This window comes from Balearica regulorum, chromosome 19 (genome assembly GCF_011004875.1).
Source record: "Balearica regulorum gibbericeps isolate bBalReg1 chromosome 19, bBalReg1.pri, whole genome shotgun sequence".
In the NCBI taxonomy this organism is placed as follows: domain Eukaryota; kingdom Metazoa; phylum Chordata; class Aves; order Gruiformes; family Gruidae; genus Balearica; species Balearica regulorum.
The window spans coordinates 4,170,597-4,187,386 of record NC_046202.1 but is presented as its reverse complement, the minus strand read 5'-3'; the positions used below and the strand labels follow the sequence as shown (position 1 = coordinate 4,187,386).

Sequence of the window (16,790 nt, the reverse complement as noted above, 5' to 3'; positions counted from 1 at the left end):
CCTCCCTTTCTCATCAGCTCTCCTACCAGGCTAATCACTGTAAGCAGTTATTATCCGGGGCTGGAGCCTTGCTGCTAATCAGGGCCATCTGGACAAGGGGTGCTGGCAGAGACACCTTCCCCTCCTGAGCGTGACTGACTTCTGCTCTCAGAGGTAGTTCTGAGTAATTATCGTAGGACTTCGGATGCTTTTAATTATTTGCAATTACACACCTCCCCTCCGGCTGTCCTGTCCCATCCCATCGGAGCAACGCCTGCATGTGGGACTTGCCTTCTGGGCTCAGTTTTTGGGGCTGGATTTCGGAGCTGGGTGGAGAGATCGCATCTCCGAGACCGGTCCTTGCTTTGCAAGGCTGCGCTGCTTTGTAGTGACAACCCTGTGCAGCGTCCCCCAGCTCAGCTGCTGGCGCTGGCTCTGCGCTGGATATTTCTGAGGCTCATTCACCCCCAAAAGAGTCCCCAGACTGATAGGGCCCCTGGACGGGGACAGCAGGTGGATCACTGAGAGCGGCTGAGCGTTATTTATTTTTCTGCTGGTGAAGCCAAGCTCAAGAGACCAAGAAAATCTCGGTGAACAGCTGAGCCCCGCTGCGGGAAAGCAGGGGGCAGGATCTGGGCCCTGGGTGAGCAGTCGTCAAGCCGCTGACGGGACAGACCTTCATCTTCAAATGACACTCATGCAAAATTAAACTCCTCCAAGCAATCAGGCCGTGGCCATTAAAACAGTGCCTTGGAGGACAGAAAAATAAACTGAGAAACGCAAATTAGGGATATAAATCTTTCTGGCTATGTCTGGGAGGTACCTGTTTAATTAGCATCATTGAGCAGCCTTGATGTAGTAAGTGCTAAGCAGGAAATTTGCCAAGTTTTCCCTGTTTTGATAGCAGGTGACTTGTGTTCTGTTTGAATTTCCACCTTGTGATTGTTTTTTCTGTACTTGCCGGAGTTGCTGTGTTGTCAGTAGCATGAGGAATTAGCTGCTGTCACCTGGGCTAATCGGATGCCGCTGCACTGGGGAGGAGATGCCCGCACCGTCCTGCCCGAGCCCGCTGCGGTCGTGGATGTGTCTGCATCTAAGGCCTAAGGGATTGCAAAGCTATTTCAAGAAAGTATTGTGTAGTGGAGTTCATGTATTTAATCATGTGTTTTGGTTCCTGTCTTCCCAGAGCACAGAGGTCACTCGCTACATGGAAATTTTAAAAGAAGGGGGGTCCTCCCTGCTGTGTGGGAGGAAGGCTGGGGAGGGAGGACGAGCTCCGTTCCCTGCGGAGGACTCACCACGTGGCCGGGATACAAACCCAGCCCCTCTCCAAGGGGCTGAATGCGAGGGCTGCCCCATGTCGGATTGCAGTGAGCTGCTCACGCTTCTCAGCGCAGCTTCCAGTGCTCCTCGGTGAGCCAGGACCCCCAGCGCGAGGTGCTGAGCTTGCACAGAGCCACACGTGTTGGTCCTGTATAAGGGGTGATCCTCAGGGCATCGAGGACCCTTCAGCCTCGTGTCCCCTCTTGCACAGCTCTGCTGTGGGCTTTGGGGACTTAGTTGCGTGATGAGTAAGGACATCTCTGAGAGGATTTGGGTTAGGGAGTTACTGAGGGGTTATATATCACCCCTGTGTATTCCAGCACTCTGACGCTAATTGGTACCACTGTAATATGAATCTTTTTAACGCTGATAATGTTTGTGAGTTATTAGATGCTTGGCCGGGACCTACCTGGGAATTACAGGGAAGATGTCCAGAGGTGCTGCCATCTCCCAGGCGTTGCCTCCCCGGGTTTGCATCCTGCCTGTATTCATTCTGGCAGCCCCTGTGTCATGCTATTTAGCAGATCATTGTTACTGACCTGTCACTGTGGGAGATGGTGGGATTAGGATGATGGAGTGGTTGGAGAGGATAAACAATAATGATGCTACATCGGCACAGCCCAAACAATGCCTTTCTCCTTTCATGTTTTCTTTTTCTGTCGGTTTGCTATTCAAGTGTAATAAGATCAGTGCAGATAATTTGTGTGTTCATACAAAACATAATTTTCCCTCCTGTGCTTTACCAGCTGCACTGCAGTTGGAGAGGCAAATATGCACTTTCTTTTGCATGGTTATGAATGGGTGCATCTGTTCCTCGAAGATAGGGAAAGGAGGGTGAAAGGACTGGAAAGGGAGGGAAGAAATCAGATGCAGCCTGTTTCTGTACAGGAATCAGATTTTTGCAGCACGGACTCAGTCCCACACTGATGTATTTAGGAGGTGGGTGAGACACCAGCATGTGGGAAAGGCAGAGAAAGAGGTTTTGTTCAACGGGGGAAGCTGCCCGTGGAAGCACAGCCACCCTGCAGTGGGGCAGGGGTACCCAAGGGAGCTCAGCCCCACCTTGGTCAGGGTTTGCAAACCACCCTGCAAGGACAGTGAGAGCTGTGCACAGGCTGGTCCTGCTCCTCCGCCCAGGCTGCAGCCATGAGAGCACAGCTGCCTGCTCCCGGCGCTGGCTCTGCTCTCACGGTGCTGCCTTGCTTCGGCTCTGCACAGGGCTTGTCTGGGAACATCAGGGCAAAGGCTGGAGCTGCGCTGGGCTGTGCTCGCTCTTCCCTAGCTGGAAATCACAGCCGCCTGGCTCCCTGGGCTCTTTCCCTTCCTGTGCCAGGGGCTGCATCCCTCAACCTTCCGACTCTGCATCCCTCGGGCTCTGCCCTTGCTGGAGGTCCAACATCCCCAGCGAAGGCAGGAGGAGGCGCAGAGCTAGAGGTTGTACAGCAGTGGATCTAATTTACTGGGCTTTCTTTCCTCCCTCCTTTCTCTTTTCTGAGAAAGGCCCACTAGAGAAGTGAGGGGAGGGAGAAAAAGGGGTTTAATTTTCTCCTGTTATCTGGTGTCTCCAGCTGTGAGCCACGCTGACAGCCCTGGGCTGATCAAACACTCAAGCAGCCTTGATTCAGCGTCCCGTCTACATGGTCATAAATAATGTAAGTGCCCTGCCCCTGCCTGAGCCCATCTCCTGGCAGCAATGCACCAGCACGTTCCCTCCTCCTGTTGCCATCATGTTGGGCTCCCGCCTTCATTGCTTGTGACATGGAGTCATTAGGCATTAGCAGTTGGCATCGGCACTTAATGACACAATCATGTGCAAACGTGTTCTTCCTCCAAGCAGGATTTTTTCAGCCAGAAATTCTGGTTCTCTCCCTCCCTCGAGATGAAGTCCCTCTGACCCCTCTGCCAGGTCTGTTTCTATTTCTCATGCACTTTGTGAGTCCAAAAGATTCAAGATACTGGAACTGAACACCGTTTTGGAGTGAAATACAATGCACTCTACTTAAAATAAAGGATAAAAGTTCACCAAAGCCACTGGGAGCTTCTCAGCTGCCTTTCAGCCAAGGGTCTTGACATGGTTTTTACAAGTTAAAGTGTCCCTATTTAATAACTTGAATGATTAAAGCAGAGATATGCTAAATGCCAGGCTTTGAAGCTGTATGAGGTGGGTGGCAGAGGTGGTGGGTGGGAGCCATGCAGGGCAGGGACAGGACACCTTCCTCACCTTCCCCTGTGCCGCAGCACCAGGGCTGCTCTCTGCTTCTCTGGGGAGATGCACACGGCCAGTCCAGCTGCGAGGTGGGACGAGGGGTTGTCTGGGCACAGCAAGGCTGAGAGCAGGGATCCCCTGGGGTCAGATTCCCCCAAGTTGAGTGATGGCTTAATGTTTCTTTTTTTCCTCTTCTTTCCAGTTTCTTCAGCTGCAGGAAGTGGCAAGAAACCAAGTGGATGTGGGTTGGTTTGGGTTAACAGACCCCAAAAATACCAGATGATCTCATCTGAGCAGTGCTTTTTATTAGCGTGGTAGCATTGTTACCTGCACCAGCTAAAGAGAGGGCTGCTCAAGCTCACCACATCCCAGCAAACTTCCCATCGAGCTCCCCGCAGGATTTGCTGCTCTCGTTGCCATTGATTGGTTCAGGCATGTTTAATCCCGAGGGCTCTTCGGGGTTTAGCTCTTTGCATCTTGCAGGTCAGCGCTTGGAGATAAGTCACTGTGATTTGCAAAGCTTTCAGTGGTGAGGCTTGTGGTTACTCCGAGTCTTGACGGAAATGGTTTGGACATTGGCATTTGGAAGGAGCACAGCAGCAATGTCTGGGGCTGGAGATGCCCGGGCAGTTAGTGTGCACCTCCTGGTCCCTCCCTACTCATAATTACCGGGTCTGTGAAGGGACTCGGTAACTCCCTGTGCAGCTCTACACTAGAAAAGCACTTAGGAGCATTTAGTCCAGCAGCTGCTCTGTTGCCTGCACAACACCTCTCGCCCTGTAATCTTGTGGGTGGGCTGCAGGACTCCGTGCTCAGATATTACTGCACTATTTTAATGCTGGAGCAGGTTCTGCTGAGGAGGCCAGGAGGGGAAGCTGCTTATTTCTTACAGCTGTATAAATCTGATGTTGCCACCAAACTGTTGCAGTGCAGCTTTGAAGGGTTTTTTTGCCTTTCTGTGGTCCACGGTTTCAGAGTCCATATTTCTATGTTAAGAAGTCAGGAATCAAGTAATTGAATCTCTCTTCCCCTTCCTGTAAAATCAGGTAATTGAATCAAAGATCATGTGATTTTTTTTAAAAAAAAGAGAGAGAAAAGAGTTCATTTTGAGTTCTCTTTATTGGCCTCTTAAATTCCGAGTTTTGTAGCCTGCTGGGAGTGTTTTATCGTGCTCTTTTCACAGCTGTGAGTGGGATGGATTTAACTGCCCGTTATCCTGGGACTGGGGCTCTCAAGAGGTGGCATGAGTCTGGGGGGACTGGAAAGGGGACAGTTTTAGCCTCGGTGACCCTGATGCTGGGGTTTTTTTTCTTCCCGACCCCTGCAAGGGCCATGCCTGTCCCAGCTGGGGTGTAAGCTCTGTAAGTAAGACTCTGAGGAGGAGAAGTGTTGCTGTTTTGTTGGGATCTGAGTGGCCCGGGATCGTGTCTGACAGCAGGAGATGGTCCCTGGCATTGAGATGCCAGTGGCCATGACTGGTCACCCAGAAGGCTGTTGAGGATGCAGTCGGACGAGCTTCATTGGGATGCAAATGGATGTAAATTCATGTAAACATATGCCTCGGTGCAGGTAGCAGCTCGTGCCCAAATTATGCAAATGTTCTAATCCAATAATGCTAATGTCATGATTATCCAGCAACACGATGTTCATTAATGTGGTTCCCTGGCTCTTACACCCATCACTGTCAACATGATTACGCTGAGGCAGAGACTTGCAGTGTCTCTGGCAAGTGGAGCCGGTCTCGGGGAGGGAAGGGGACACCCAGGTCATAGCGGGACGGGGAAGAACTGTTTGCCTGGCGAGGCCCAGAGGTGCTGTGTGTCCTGGGGAGTCCCCTCCATGTGCCTGGCCACGGCTCCACCCGACTGCCATGCTCTCCTGGGGAGGCTCTTCCTCCCAGAGGGAGAGAGGGAGACTTGGAGCAGATTGCTCAGTCCCTAAAAGCCTGCAGAGTAGCTAAACTAGCATCTCTTAATACCCGTCACTGTGATCAAAAGAACAGGACTAGCAGGGCCATCTAGTGACTCTTCTGTCTGCTTGATGACCTCGGAGGTGCCCCCCTTAGATGGGTATAAATTTAATGTTTGTATTTTGAACCGTGCCCCTGTACCTGTCCACCTCTTCCTCCATCTCCCTGTTTTTTGGCTGGTGGTTATCCCTTGCTTTGCAGTTTTATTTCCCCTGGTTCACTACAGGGCTGGAAAATGCTTGGGCTTCCCCACGGTGGAATGGAATTTGTCCTGTGCCGCTTTGGGTCGGGTGACATAAGGTCAGATGGCTGAATAGCCCATAGATGTGAGAGGAGAGGGATCCTGCAGGCTGCCTTGCCTTCCTCAGTGCCGCCGGTAAAGCTGCTCTGCGGGCAGGAGTCTGCTTGTCTCGGCTGTGGCCTCAATTTCTTTGCTGCTAACCCGCAGGTGCTGGTGTAGCCGCTTGCCGGGGCACTGCGGGGCTTCCTCATCGCCGGCTGCTCCTGCAGCTTCGTGCCGGCTGGCAGCCACGAAGAGCTCAGAGCTGCCTGCCCCGGGGAAGGGCTCAGCACATCACCCGCTGCCTCCCCAGCCGGCAGGGCTGCTCCCTCAGGTACCTCTTGCGGGTACATCCACGGGGGTTTTTTGCAGTCCCAAAAAGAGTGGGTTTGTCTCTGTGGTGCAAACATGAGCAGCCCTGCCCCGTTCGGGGAAGCTGGGGCTGTCTGTCCCCTCTAGCAGCCGGACCCCATAGCAGACACAGATTTGCCCTTCTCTTTGCACGGCTCCAGGGCCTTTCATTTTGCTCTTCCGTTTGTGTTGCTTTTTGCCATGATACTGGGATTTGTGGATGGGGGTCAGGAAAATGCCCTGGCAGCCCCGGCGGCCGATTCCGTCGCAGCTCACGGAGGCTGGTTGAGCCTCACGATCCAGGGATGGGCAGGACAACTCCGAGCTGCGCCGGCAGCAGCTGGGAGGAGCAGCAGCCAGGACAGAGCTCCGCCAGCCATTGCAGGGCTGTGACAGGTACATTTACTGCACTAAGTATCAGCACCGAACGGGGGCTTTGGTTAGATTGCTTTTGACAGGATGTCGTTAGCCTGATGTGTATGTGGGAGAGGAGCAGCTATAATGGTCTCTTAATGCAGCCAAATTGCTCTTTAATTCTGCAAAACCAAGATGTTATTTCATGAATCCCCTGAGCTCGCTGTGCAGTGTCTTCATGCTGCTGGTTATCGGTGGCCTTTTCCCTCTGCTTGCATCCAGCTCCAAATTCTCGGAGCGTGGGGTGGGAGCAGTCCTCCTCTTGCCTCCCCGAAGCTTGGCTGCTTTCTGCCCTTGCTTGGCTTCACGTGTGTTAACTCTGGAAGTGTGGTGACTTCTGAAATGCCTCCTCCCACCAAAATGTGAGCAGAAAGTCTATCAATTCCCATGGCAACAGGGCCAGGCCCTAAATGCTGATGTGAACTCTGTTTCTGGACATCTATGGAGCCTGAAGGGCTGGGTGTGCGGGAAGCAGCGGTGCCCAGCCCGAGTGCAGCTCCCCAGGCCAACGGTGCTGGGCTGGGCACCGCTCGGTGTATGTCCCAGCCGCCGTAGGATGACTTGCTGCTGCAGAATAAACACCGGGCTTTGCTCCTGGCTGCCTGGAAAGTCTTGAGAAGTGATGTTGTCATCCTCCTGCAGCTGGGAGACAGTCGGGAAGGGAAGAGGTAAAAGCAGGGTAAAACTACTAAGACAAGTCAGCTGGATAATCTCAGAGGACATTGACTCCAGCTCAGAAAGGCACTGAGAGCAGATAAAATTAGCCTAATAAGAGTTGATGCTACACAGAACTCTCCCCTCCCTTGAATGTGAGGGACTGGGTCTGCTTTTAGCTACAGGCACACGATGAACAGAGCCAGTGCGATGTGAAAAGCCTGCTGAGGCTCTGGAGTTCGGGGGAACCCAAGGACCATGAGGAAAATAAGACGAAAAGGTCAAAAAAGGCTCATTCCTAAGAAAATATCCCTGAGGACTGGCCCTGGACAGCGCTGTGTCCTGAGATGGGATGTTAGAGAGGGTGAAGCAGGATGAAGGCAGTTAAGGGCAGGGTTTGTGCAGGAGGGTGTTTCGTGGCAGCCAGGGCTGGGGGTCCTGCTTTGCACGGGCTGCCCTGGCCCCCCTCTCCTGCAAGTTTTGCTTTCTCTGGTAGGTACTGGCTGCAAGACAGCGCGGTGCAGTGGCGATACCAGAGCGGGGAACATGGCTCACATTTCTGTCGACGGTTGGACCCAAATCATCCCGCATTTCTAACCCAGCAGAGTGGGCGCTGCCGCCTGCCAGCGCAGGGAACTCGGGGCGCTTCCCCTCTCCGCTGTTGGGAGATTCCGGAAAGCAGCTAGACCAGCCCTGGGAATGCAGGTTTGCCAGACAGGTTAGAAGGGTGCATTGGATGGGGGTGCCTCTGCTCTCTCACCCTGGATTTGGGGAGCAGTGGGTGCATGGACCGTGCTTGCAGAGCTGCCTGGTGTCTCGCTGGCAGGTTGCCCTGCTTGCAGGCTTACCCGGCTGCTCCCCGGCCCTGCTGGTTTTAGTCTCCATGTTGAGAGACAAGTGCAGGCCAGTGATGCTCAGGGGCAGCACACCCTCCCCTTGTGCACCGTTCAGTTGGATTTTCCCGCAGCTTCCCCCTCTCACTGTGCACAGATCCACTCCTAGTGAATTCGTATGCATTTAACATGTGCTCCATATAACTAATATTTACAGCAACCAATTATCTACTCTGGTTGATTTGCAGATGAATAGTCTGTTGGAAATGGTATGTCGGGGTGCACGCGCACAGCACATTCCCTCCCTGAACAGGAGGGTAGAGATTTCACAGGACTCCAAAAACCAGTGCATTAAAATTACACAACAAAACACCAACTATTTTGGGATTCACATCGAAATGGCAACATATGCTACACATTGAACATCAGCCCCTACCGAAAGTTTAGCTATTCTGAGCCCATCCTGCTCTGAAGATGCACAGAGAGCAGATGCCTCCCTACCTCCTCCCGTCCTCTCGGAAGCTCCCTTGCAGGTCCATCTGCGGGTAGCAAAGTGCTGATGAGGAAGACGCCATCCACCCTTGCCACTAGTTGGGTGTTTCATAAGGTCTCTGGGAACCTTAAGCAGTATTTTGAGGGGAGAGGGCTCTTTCTTCCGGGCATTTGCCCTTTGCCTGGCTTTCTGAAAGGGTTTGTTTGTGTCGGCTTTGTAATAGAGTGTGGGCTGTATTTCACCACAGTGATTTTGTTCGCAGCTAGTAATTGCTGGTTAAATCTGGTCAAATGATGGTTGTTAGCAGGGCCTGTTTGAGAACAGATAACCTCAGATATTATTCGCACAGCGGAGCGGTGGGGGCCAGGGTGCACCGGGATATCGGCACTGCTGGGGAGCCTTAATCGGCACAGTCTGGAGTAAGCCTCTTAGGATTATTTAGCCAAGTTTCGTAGTTATCATTATTATTATTGCTTTATTTAGCAAATGCAAAGGGTGTTTAACCAGGTAGGGTCCGCAGCGCACTCGATGGGCTGAGCCAAGCCTCCCCAGCAATCGAGGGCAGAGATCTTTCAGGGAAGCAGCCTTGTTGCCAGTAGCTGTGCATCAGCCAGAAGACAGTGCCTTGCGTGAGCCAAGGAGCAAGGCACATGTTGCTTTTCAATTAACCCCCTTCCCACGTGCACAGCCATGCTGGAGCTAAGCTCATCTGAAGAAGAAATAAATATGTTTCATACCAGCAGCGGGGTGGACTGAAGACAATCTAGGTCCCAAGTCACCCCAAAGGGATGGAGGAGTCTCTTCCAGCCGCATTGGTGGAGCTGGGCTGGCAGCGTGAATATCCCCTACTCCTACCCCTGCAGCCAGATTGAGCCAGCGTTATCTGCTGGCACCCTCTCATGTCTAAGGCTGGGGGTACTTGCTGTGGCTTAATACAGGCTTAAAAATGGTTGGGAAAAAGCAAAAAGCAAGCTAGGGCTGTGCAGGCTGATGCTGGTGCCGCCTTGTGTCACCTCCCTGGGTGACTGTCAAACCTCCCCACTCCCAACCTGTTTGCCCGTTCGCGTGGCACTGGCAGGACGGCTGCCCCGGTCGATAGGGAAGCTGGGCTGCTGCATGGCTCCGCTCGGGGCATGGGGTCAGTTAGTGGCACAGGCTTTGTTTGGGATGTGTTTGAGTCTCTGCTTATGCCCCTTGTTCAGGACAGTTAAAGACTAAGCTGTCCTGGGGCAGGATGCTTTTCTGAGCCTGGGCTGCAGCTGGAGTGACGGTTCCTGCATCCCACGTCCCAGCTCTCATTATGGGATGCTTTTGGCACACCAGCCCATGCCCTCATCTGATATGAACAGCCAAACCTCTCTGTTGTACCTCTGAACAAGCTGCTGAAGTGCAATGTTGCATGTGCTGAGCTCAGGATGTTGTCGCGACTTGCACGCACCACAGAGAGGAAACGTGGCTGTTGACAGGGGCGATGTGTTCTTCTCATCATCCCGTTCCCGCTTTGATGTTGACTCCGTGATGGCCACCTTCACCTTCTCTAAAGGATGTCCTCCCTTCCTCCAGCAATGGGGTATTGCCCTGCAGGGTGGCTCTGCTCCCCGCCAGGCAGAGCTGGTGGTCCCGCTGCTGAAAGCAGCCACGTGATGTTTGAACTGTCACCCCTCTTGCCATGAGCCAGCGTTCCCCCTTTTGGGGGGTGTGCGTGGAGCCTGCAGTAGCTCTGAATCACCCCGGCAGAGCGGGGGATCAAATCAAGTCACATTCCAGGGCATTAGACAGACGGTGGGAATTAAAAGCTTTACCTGGAAACTGGCTTTGTATCTCCAAGCCCTACTTTTGTCTCCCAGCCCGGCTCTCTATTTTTGTCCCTTTTACCTTCCGTGGTGTTGTGCATCGTGTAGGTGAGTGCTTGGTGCCTGACCATACAGCCAGCCCCAGCCACGTTGGGGGAGCCCTTGGTAAATATTGGGCTGAGCAGCCTGGGCGTTACAGCCTCTGTTACCGTAGGGCCAGGAGGAAACATTCAGGCAGTGTGAGAAGGTAGGAAACTGCAGTTTATCAGAACCGAGCTGCTTTGGGACTCATTAAAAGCTGAAGAAAGGCTCCAGCTGCTTTCAGTAGGCTTGGGATCAGAGACTACAAAGTCCCATCTGGGCTATTAGCAGTAAGTCTTGTTTTTGTTTCTTTCAATCGATAAGGTTTGGGGACAAGGTCTCCCTTGGGGACCAGTCCTGTCCTGATAGCAGGGAGGTTTGCCTGCTTCGTCTCTGGCTTTGCTTTTCCATTAATCTGATCCCCACATGCACCCTGCCCCTTGCGTCATCGGGTGCCCTCTGGATGCCTGGGTAAGCTGAGCATCTCCCGTCGGTGCTGCTGGGCCTTGATCCCGGCCGTGGGCTGTCAGCAGTGCAGGGCAGCTTTCGGGGTGCTGCATGACGCAGGAGAAGGCAGAGCTCAGGGGGCTCACCTTAATTCCCAGCGCCTTGGTTTTCTGACCTCTGAAACAGTCCTTTTCTGTTTGGGTCTTGTGCTCTTTCAGGAAACATTTGAAATAATGATGCTTTTGTGATGGTAATAATGACATTAGGCTTTCATACATAACTTAATTTTATTTATTTATTTGCCCTTTCTTAGAGGGAATTGCTGCTATTTTCTGGGCATCGGGCCCAATTTTTGCTTCATTCTGTCTGAGTCCACACCGCATCCTGGATGCTGCACCCAAAGATGGAGCCTGTGCGGATGAGCACATCCAGGCTGTTCCAAACCCAGGGGCAGCTCTTTGTGCCTGGCCTGACCTTCCCACCCATCGTCCTACCACCAGCAAGGTTTTCAGCCCCAACCACATGAATGCGAAGCAGGTGGCATTTCCATCTGAGTTAATAGAGTAGGAGTCCTTGGGTGTGGGACAGGGGTTAAACTCTCTCAGGCTGGATCCACTGGTGGACCTTGCTGCCAGACCACAGTTTGTCTCCTGGCAGAGCAGCACAGATCACCTCTGTGCAATAGGCGGGACCCGCCTCGAAGCAAAAATACAGCAGAGAGAGGAAGGAGCGGTCTCCTGTTCTCCCAGGTCATTAGAGCATCCGCGTGGATCGTGTCTAGGTACAGAGTGATGACAAGTTTGGATGCTTCAGGAGAGAAACGTTTGCTTCCCGGCGAGAAGTAAATTAGGTTAGTTTGCCTAGTGTTGGTATGTTATGAGTCAGGGACGTTCATTAACATTTACCAAAAGCTGAATGAAAACTGAGTTCTTCATTAGACAAAAAGGTTGGGTGTCATTTTGCTAGGTTTTGTGGAAAATTCTCCAAAGAACAGAGCTTTACTTTTAACAGACATCTGCATGCCAGCCTGTAGGAGACTGCAGTTCTGCGTGCATTGCTATGGGATCTGTGTGTTGTCAGGTTATCTGGTGGTGATCGGCTTGCCACGGTGGGTGACCAGCACACACCGTGTGTCCCAGCTTTGTGCCAGACTCACGCCTGAGCCAGCAGAAAGTCTGCACTGGGGGAGTTGCCCCTGTATAGTATTTCAGACACGTTTTCCTGGGCAGAGTGAGTTTCTATGCAGCATTTTGCAACATGTTTTCACAGCATTTCTCTTCTGGTACTCCTTGCTCAAAAGTCCACTTCCAATAGCTTGTGGAAAGACAGGTTTATTGATTTGAACATGGGAGATTAGGTAAAAACATCAGTTTGAGACCAACTCCCTGAGCAAACCACAGCTCAGCATTTACTAGGGAGCCTGTGGCAGGCTGCAGGGAGTCTGTCCCCTTCGCAGCTGGTGACGGGGCCCCATCCCTGCCCGGAAAGGTTGCCGGAGAGTGGCCACATTGGCTGTGGGCCCTGGTCCCAGCCCATTGCTCGTTCCTCTGCGATGCTTTACCTGCTGCATTGCTCTAAGCCGGCTGGGAGAGGCTGTGCCGGCCAGGCTGCAAGCAAGTGCCATGTGTTGCTTCAGTCCCTGGTGCATTCCCAGCTCCAGAGGCTGCAGGCAGCTTGCCCAGTCTGCCCGGCTGGTGCTGAGCTCCGGAGGGGACGTTGCTGCGGGCTGGGGGCCAGCTATGGCAGAGGGGTGCCAAATCTGGGCTGCCCCTGCCCCTGCAAGCAGCGGTGCGGCTGGAGCTGGGAGCGGGCTGCATGTCACCCGCACCCCTGCTCAGTATGCAGCAGAGCACCTCCCCGGCACGGCCCCGCGGCGAGACGGGAGGGCACGGGGGGCTGCCATGGTCCCCGGGGGCTGGGGCAGCTCGGCTTGCCTCTCCGCAGCACACCGGGGATGCGACGCAACGGGACAGCGGCTCCTGACCCTGCACGGTGACCTTCCCCTCCTCCGGCGAGGTTTGGCGGGGACCGACCCTGCTTTAGCAGGGAGATGGGGTGAACAGGTGCAGGGAGGTGGGCTTCGACCCAACTTCTACTTTGCTTCCCCCCGGGCACAGCGGGGCTTTGCTGGGGAAGGAGCGGGGGGCTGGCTGCCCACGCTGCGGCCGGGGCGGCGGGATGGCCACAGCCCTCATTCCTCCGCTGCTGGGTACCGCTTTGTTGCTAGCTGGTGACATCACCCGAGAGCCCACCCCCTGCCTCTTATCCGTCTCTCCGTCTCGCTCACTTATTCACAGGCAGCGCTGGCAGGATCAGGGACTGTGCGAGAGCCGAAGCTGGTGGCAGCAGCATGCGTGCGGCGTCTGAGGCTCAGGGCGCGAGAACCACGTAAGGTGCCCGCCGGAGCCTCCCTCCTCGCCTGCCTTCGCTTCCCCCGGCAGAAACTTCACGGCTCCCTCAGGCACGATCCGGGATTCTCTGGGGGGGCTTGGCGCCGACAGCCGCATGCATGACACTCCGAAAAGGAGAGAAAATGACCATAAGTATCCAGGAGCACATGGCTATTGACGTCTGCCCCGGCCCCATCAAACCCATCAAGCAGATCTCCGACTACTTCCCCCGCTTCCCCCGTGGGCTCCCCGCCGCCGTCGGTCGCAGCAGCGCCCTGCGCTCCGCCGTCAGCCAGCCCTCCGTCAGCCCCGCCGAGGCCCCCCGTGAAGAGGACGAGGACGTGGACCAGCTTTTCGGGGCGTATGGCACGACGCCTGCCGAGCAGCCAGCCAAGTGCCAAGCACCCGAGGAGGTGGTGGACCCCGAGGGCTACGAGTCCGACGACTGCAGTGAGTTCCTAAGTTTCCACGGGAGTTTGCTGGGTGCTGAGGGCAAGGGTGGGTCTTAGACCTGGTCCCCCATCTTACTGCCCAAGCCGTGCGCCCTTCCCGGCTGCCGGCCACGCTGTCCATCCTTGGGATTACATTGCAGCAGTAACAAGCCCTCTGCTCCGGGCAGGGAGGCTGTCACAGCACCGCTCCGGCGCTGCCCCTGGGTGGAGGGAGGCCCTGGGAGTGTCCCTGCTGCAGCCAGGCTGGCCGCTGAACCCAAACTAGGGAAGTCTCCCAAGAGCCACCAGTTGCTGTGCTTTGCTGTTGTGGTTGATGCACTTCTCTGCCTCATCCCTGCTCGGCTCCTTGCCTCCAAAGCTGGGCTCAGACCCTTTGCTTAATCCGTCTCAGTGGTGCAGCCTGCTCCAGCCACCCTGCTGATTAGCTGGCGATACGCTCCAGCATCGCCCAGCTCCAGATCGGGGAGATTTGTTCGGAATGACATCCGCCCGGGAAATCTCTGCCCTCTCCCTCAGCAAACTCCGGCATGTCATTCCTCACCCTCCAGCTGCAGAGAGCGAGCCCTGCATGAGACCAGGGGGGGCTTTTGAACAGAAGGCTTGGGTTCTGGTAGATGCAGGTGTTTGCAGTGAGGTTTAACCCCTCCCCACCCAAAACGTCCTTCCCACCCAGCTTGGTGGAGCTTGCAGGCTGCAAAGCAGCTGCTGTCTGGCTCTGCCAGCCACGGTGGCTGGGATAGTGTTGCTTTCCTTGAGGTCGGTTGAAACCCAAGGTCTCTATTCAGCCCAGCCTTTAGGGGCCAGATCCTGCGAGGGGCTGAGCACAAAGTTTGAAGCCGGGAGATGCCGAGGAAAGGAGTCAGTGGTGCTGAGCGGTGCTGCGTGCTCGTCCGGGGGGAAGGGGGAGGCTGAGCTCCCACGACGCTGAGCTGTTTACGGCCCAGCACCGGGCAGGCGGTGGCTTTCCCTGTGCAAAATGTCACAGCCCTGCCTCAGCATCGCTCCCTCACTGCCGGCGCTGGGCTGGCCTGGGCTGCTGCCATCTATGTGCGACCCTGGAGCGTGACCCCAGGGAGGGCTCCCCAAAGGGTTGTGCTTGCTGCAAGGCGGCACAGCCACCCCTGAGCCCCCCCCTCTGCCTGCTGACCACCGACCACAGCTGCGGGAGAGGCTGGGGCTCTGGGTGCAAGCCCCAAACTGATGCTCCCTCTCTCCCCATCCCAGTGTTGGGGTCACGCTCTCTTTGGAGGAGGCAAGAGCCACTGTGCTCCCAGGGAGAACATCTCTGCTAAGCCCTGTTTGTCCCAGCCGGGCAGTTAACAGTGACTTTAACCGGATTTGGGTTATTTGCTGCTCTAATTATTAGATCGTCTTTGCTCATTTCAGCAATAGAAATGGGAGCAACTGGGCTTCAGGGCTAGAGGTGTGTGTGGGAGCCGAAGTGCTTGGGGCTGTGGGACGCAGCGCTTTCACCTGGTGACTCGTGGGAGAATTGCCCAGGGCGCTGCCTTCTGCATTTAGCCCCGCCAGCGACGCTGGAAGCAGGTCGGTGTCGGGGGCTGGTGGGTGTTTGTCTCACCCTGGCTGGTGTTGGGAAGAGTGTTTCTTGCAGTGTAACAGGTGTCAGGCAAACTGCTGAGGCTGTTTTGCCAGATGTGGTGGGTTTTCCGCCGGCAAAGGCACAGCGGTGCGAGGAGCAGAGCGGGAAGGTGTAACTGCTGGTGTCACATCTCTGGGGACAGCACGGGATGATCCCGGCTGCTCTCAGGGCACTGGTTGGCATCAATATGCAGGATGAGACTGTCGCTCCTCCATGTTTAGCAGCTAAGTCGCAAAAGCCAGACGAGGGCTCGCTGGCCCCGATTCCCAGGCGGGGAGCTGTGAGGGGATTCATGCAGCCTGACTTGAGCCATTGGCTTCGCTGGGGAGTGTCTTCCAGCTCCCCCACGTCCCTGGTGGGTGATTCAGGGCTGCTGCATTAGTCACCTGCACTAAATTTCCCCTGGGGAACCTGTCTCCGCCTGTACAGCAGAACAGTCTTGGGGTTAAGTAGTGTCAGTTCCCTCCGGCAGCACACAGGGTTCGGGGAGTTGACCGAGATCTCTGGGGATGGTGGTGTCGGAGCCTGAGTGCAGCTCCTGAGAGTCGAGGGCTTGCTGGGCAGGGGCGCGTCTTGCCTCACTCCCTGCAGATGCTTCCAGCACAGCGCCGGAGAAGTGCAGCGAGAGGGATTTTGCCACGGCAGGTTCCATCGGGAGGAGGAGGAGGAGAGGACAGCTCCTTCCCGTTGGTCCCACCTGCCTGCGGGTTTCCCTCCTCCAACACCAAAGCGATGGTGCTGGCTGGCCAGGTGGGAGGAGTAGAGCTGCCCCTGCCTGGAGAAATGCAGCATTTGGCTGGGTTTCCCCTACGCTCATTCCTGCCCGGGGTTGCTTCTCCAGGCTGGTGTTTCTGGGTTTCTAGTGGCACCAGGCTGATGGATGGTGGGGCCACGTTCTTCACCACCACAGCACTGCAGGGTGGCATTGGGCAGGGGCACCGCCGGCACCCCTGGCAGGGCTGCAGGGAGCGGTGCAGGGTCGGTCCTGCCTTGCCTGGGCTGGCTCTCTGCAACGCATTTCTTATTCCTTTGCCGAGCGGTGTTCCTGGCCCCACCAGCAATCCTGGGAGGTGCCTGCAGAGCTGGCAGGAGCTCCCCTCCTCCAGACGGCCTCTCCCTGGGACGTTGGCAGCCCTGGGAGAAGCGTCGGTGTCTGCTCCCATCCAAGCAGGGCAGCCTGACCCAGCGGTTTGGCATCCATAGGGAGCACGGACACGTGTGTGTGCACGCCTGTGTTTGGTGCTTTGGAAAACCAAGGATCCCAGGGCTGCAGGAGGCAGATGACATCCCTCCGGAGGTGGGCAGGGACCTGGCCGAGGTGCGGTAGGGTGGGAGGGGACCCGCTGCCACGGGCAGATGTCACCAGTCACTGGGAGGCTGATGCTGAGGCTCGGGTTGATGGCTCTGGGGCATGTGGGGCTGAGGGCAGTGGTTTGGGGCACCGCACTGCAGCCCTGCGGAGCTGGGGAGCACAGCTCAGGGGAGATGTGGAGGTGCTGAGGAAAACAAGCCTGGTCCCTGCGGG

General features: G+C 55.4%; 2 protein-coding genes across 3 annotated transcripts in view; both read left to right on the top strand.

Annotated features, from left to right (window-relative positions):
- The window catches only part of RPH3AL (rabphilin 3A like (without C2 domains)), a 59,066-nt gene extending 45,915 nt beyond the window's left edge, over positions 1-13,151 (top strand). The window contains exon 12 of the mRNA XM_075771379.1: positions 13,121-13,151. The gene's annotated coding sequence lies outside the window, so the exon portion shown is untranslated. The remainder of the gene's footprint in view (positions 1-13,120) is intronic.
- A 172-nt stretch (positions 13,152-13,323) lies between these two features.
- DOC2B (double C2 domain beta) overlaps positions 13,324-16,790 on the top strand; it is a 36,550-nt gene continuing 33,083 nt past the window's right edge. For both annotated transcript variants that reach the window (XM_075771377.1, XM_075771376.1), the window contains exon 1: positions 13,324-13,663. In XM_075771377.1, the coding sequence (XP_075627492.1) occupies positions 13,333-13,663 (331 nt within the window). In that variant the 5' untranslated portion in view covers positions 13,324-13,332. The remainder of the gene's footprint in view (positions 13,664-16,790) is intronic.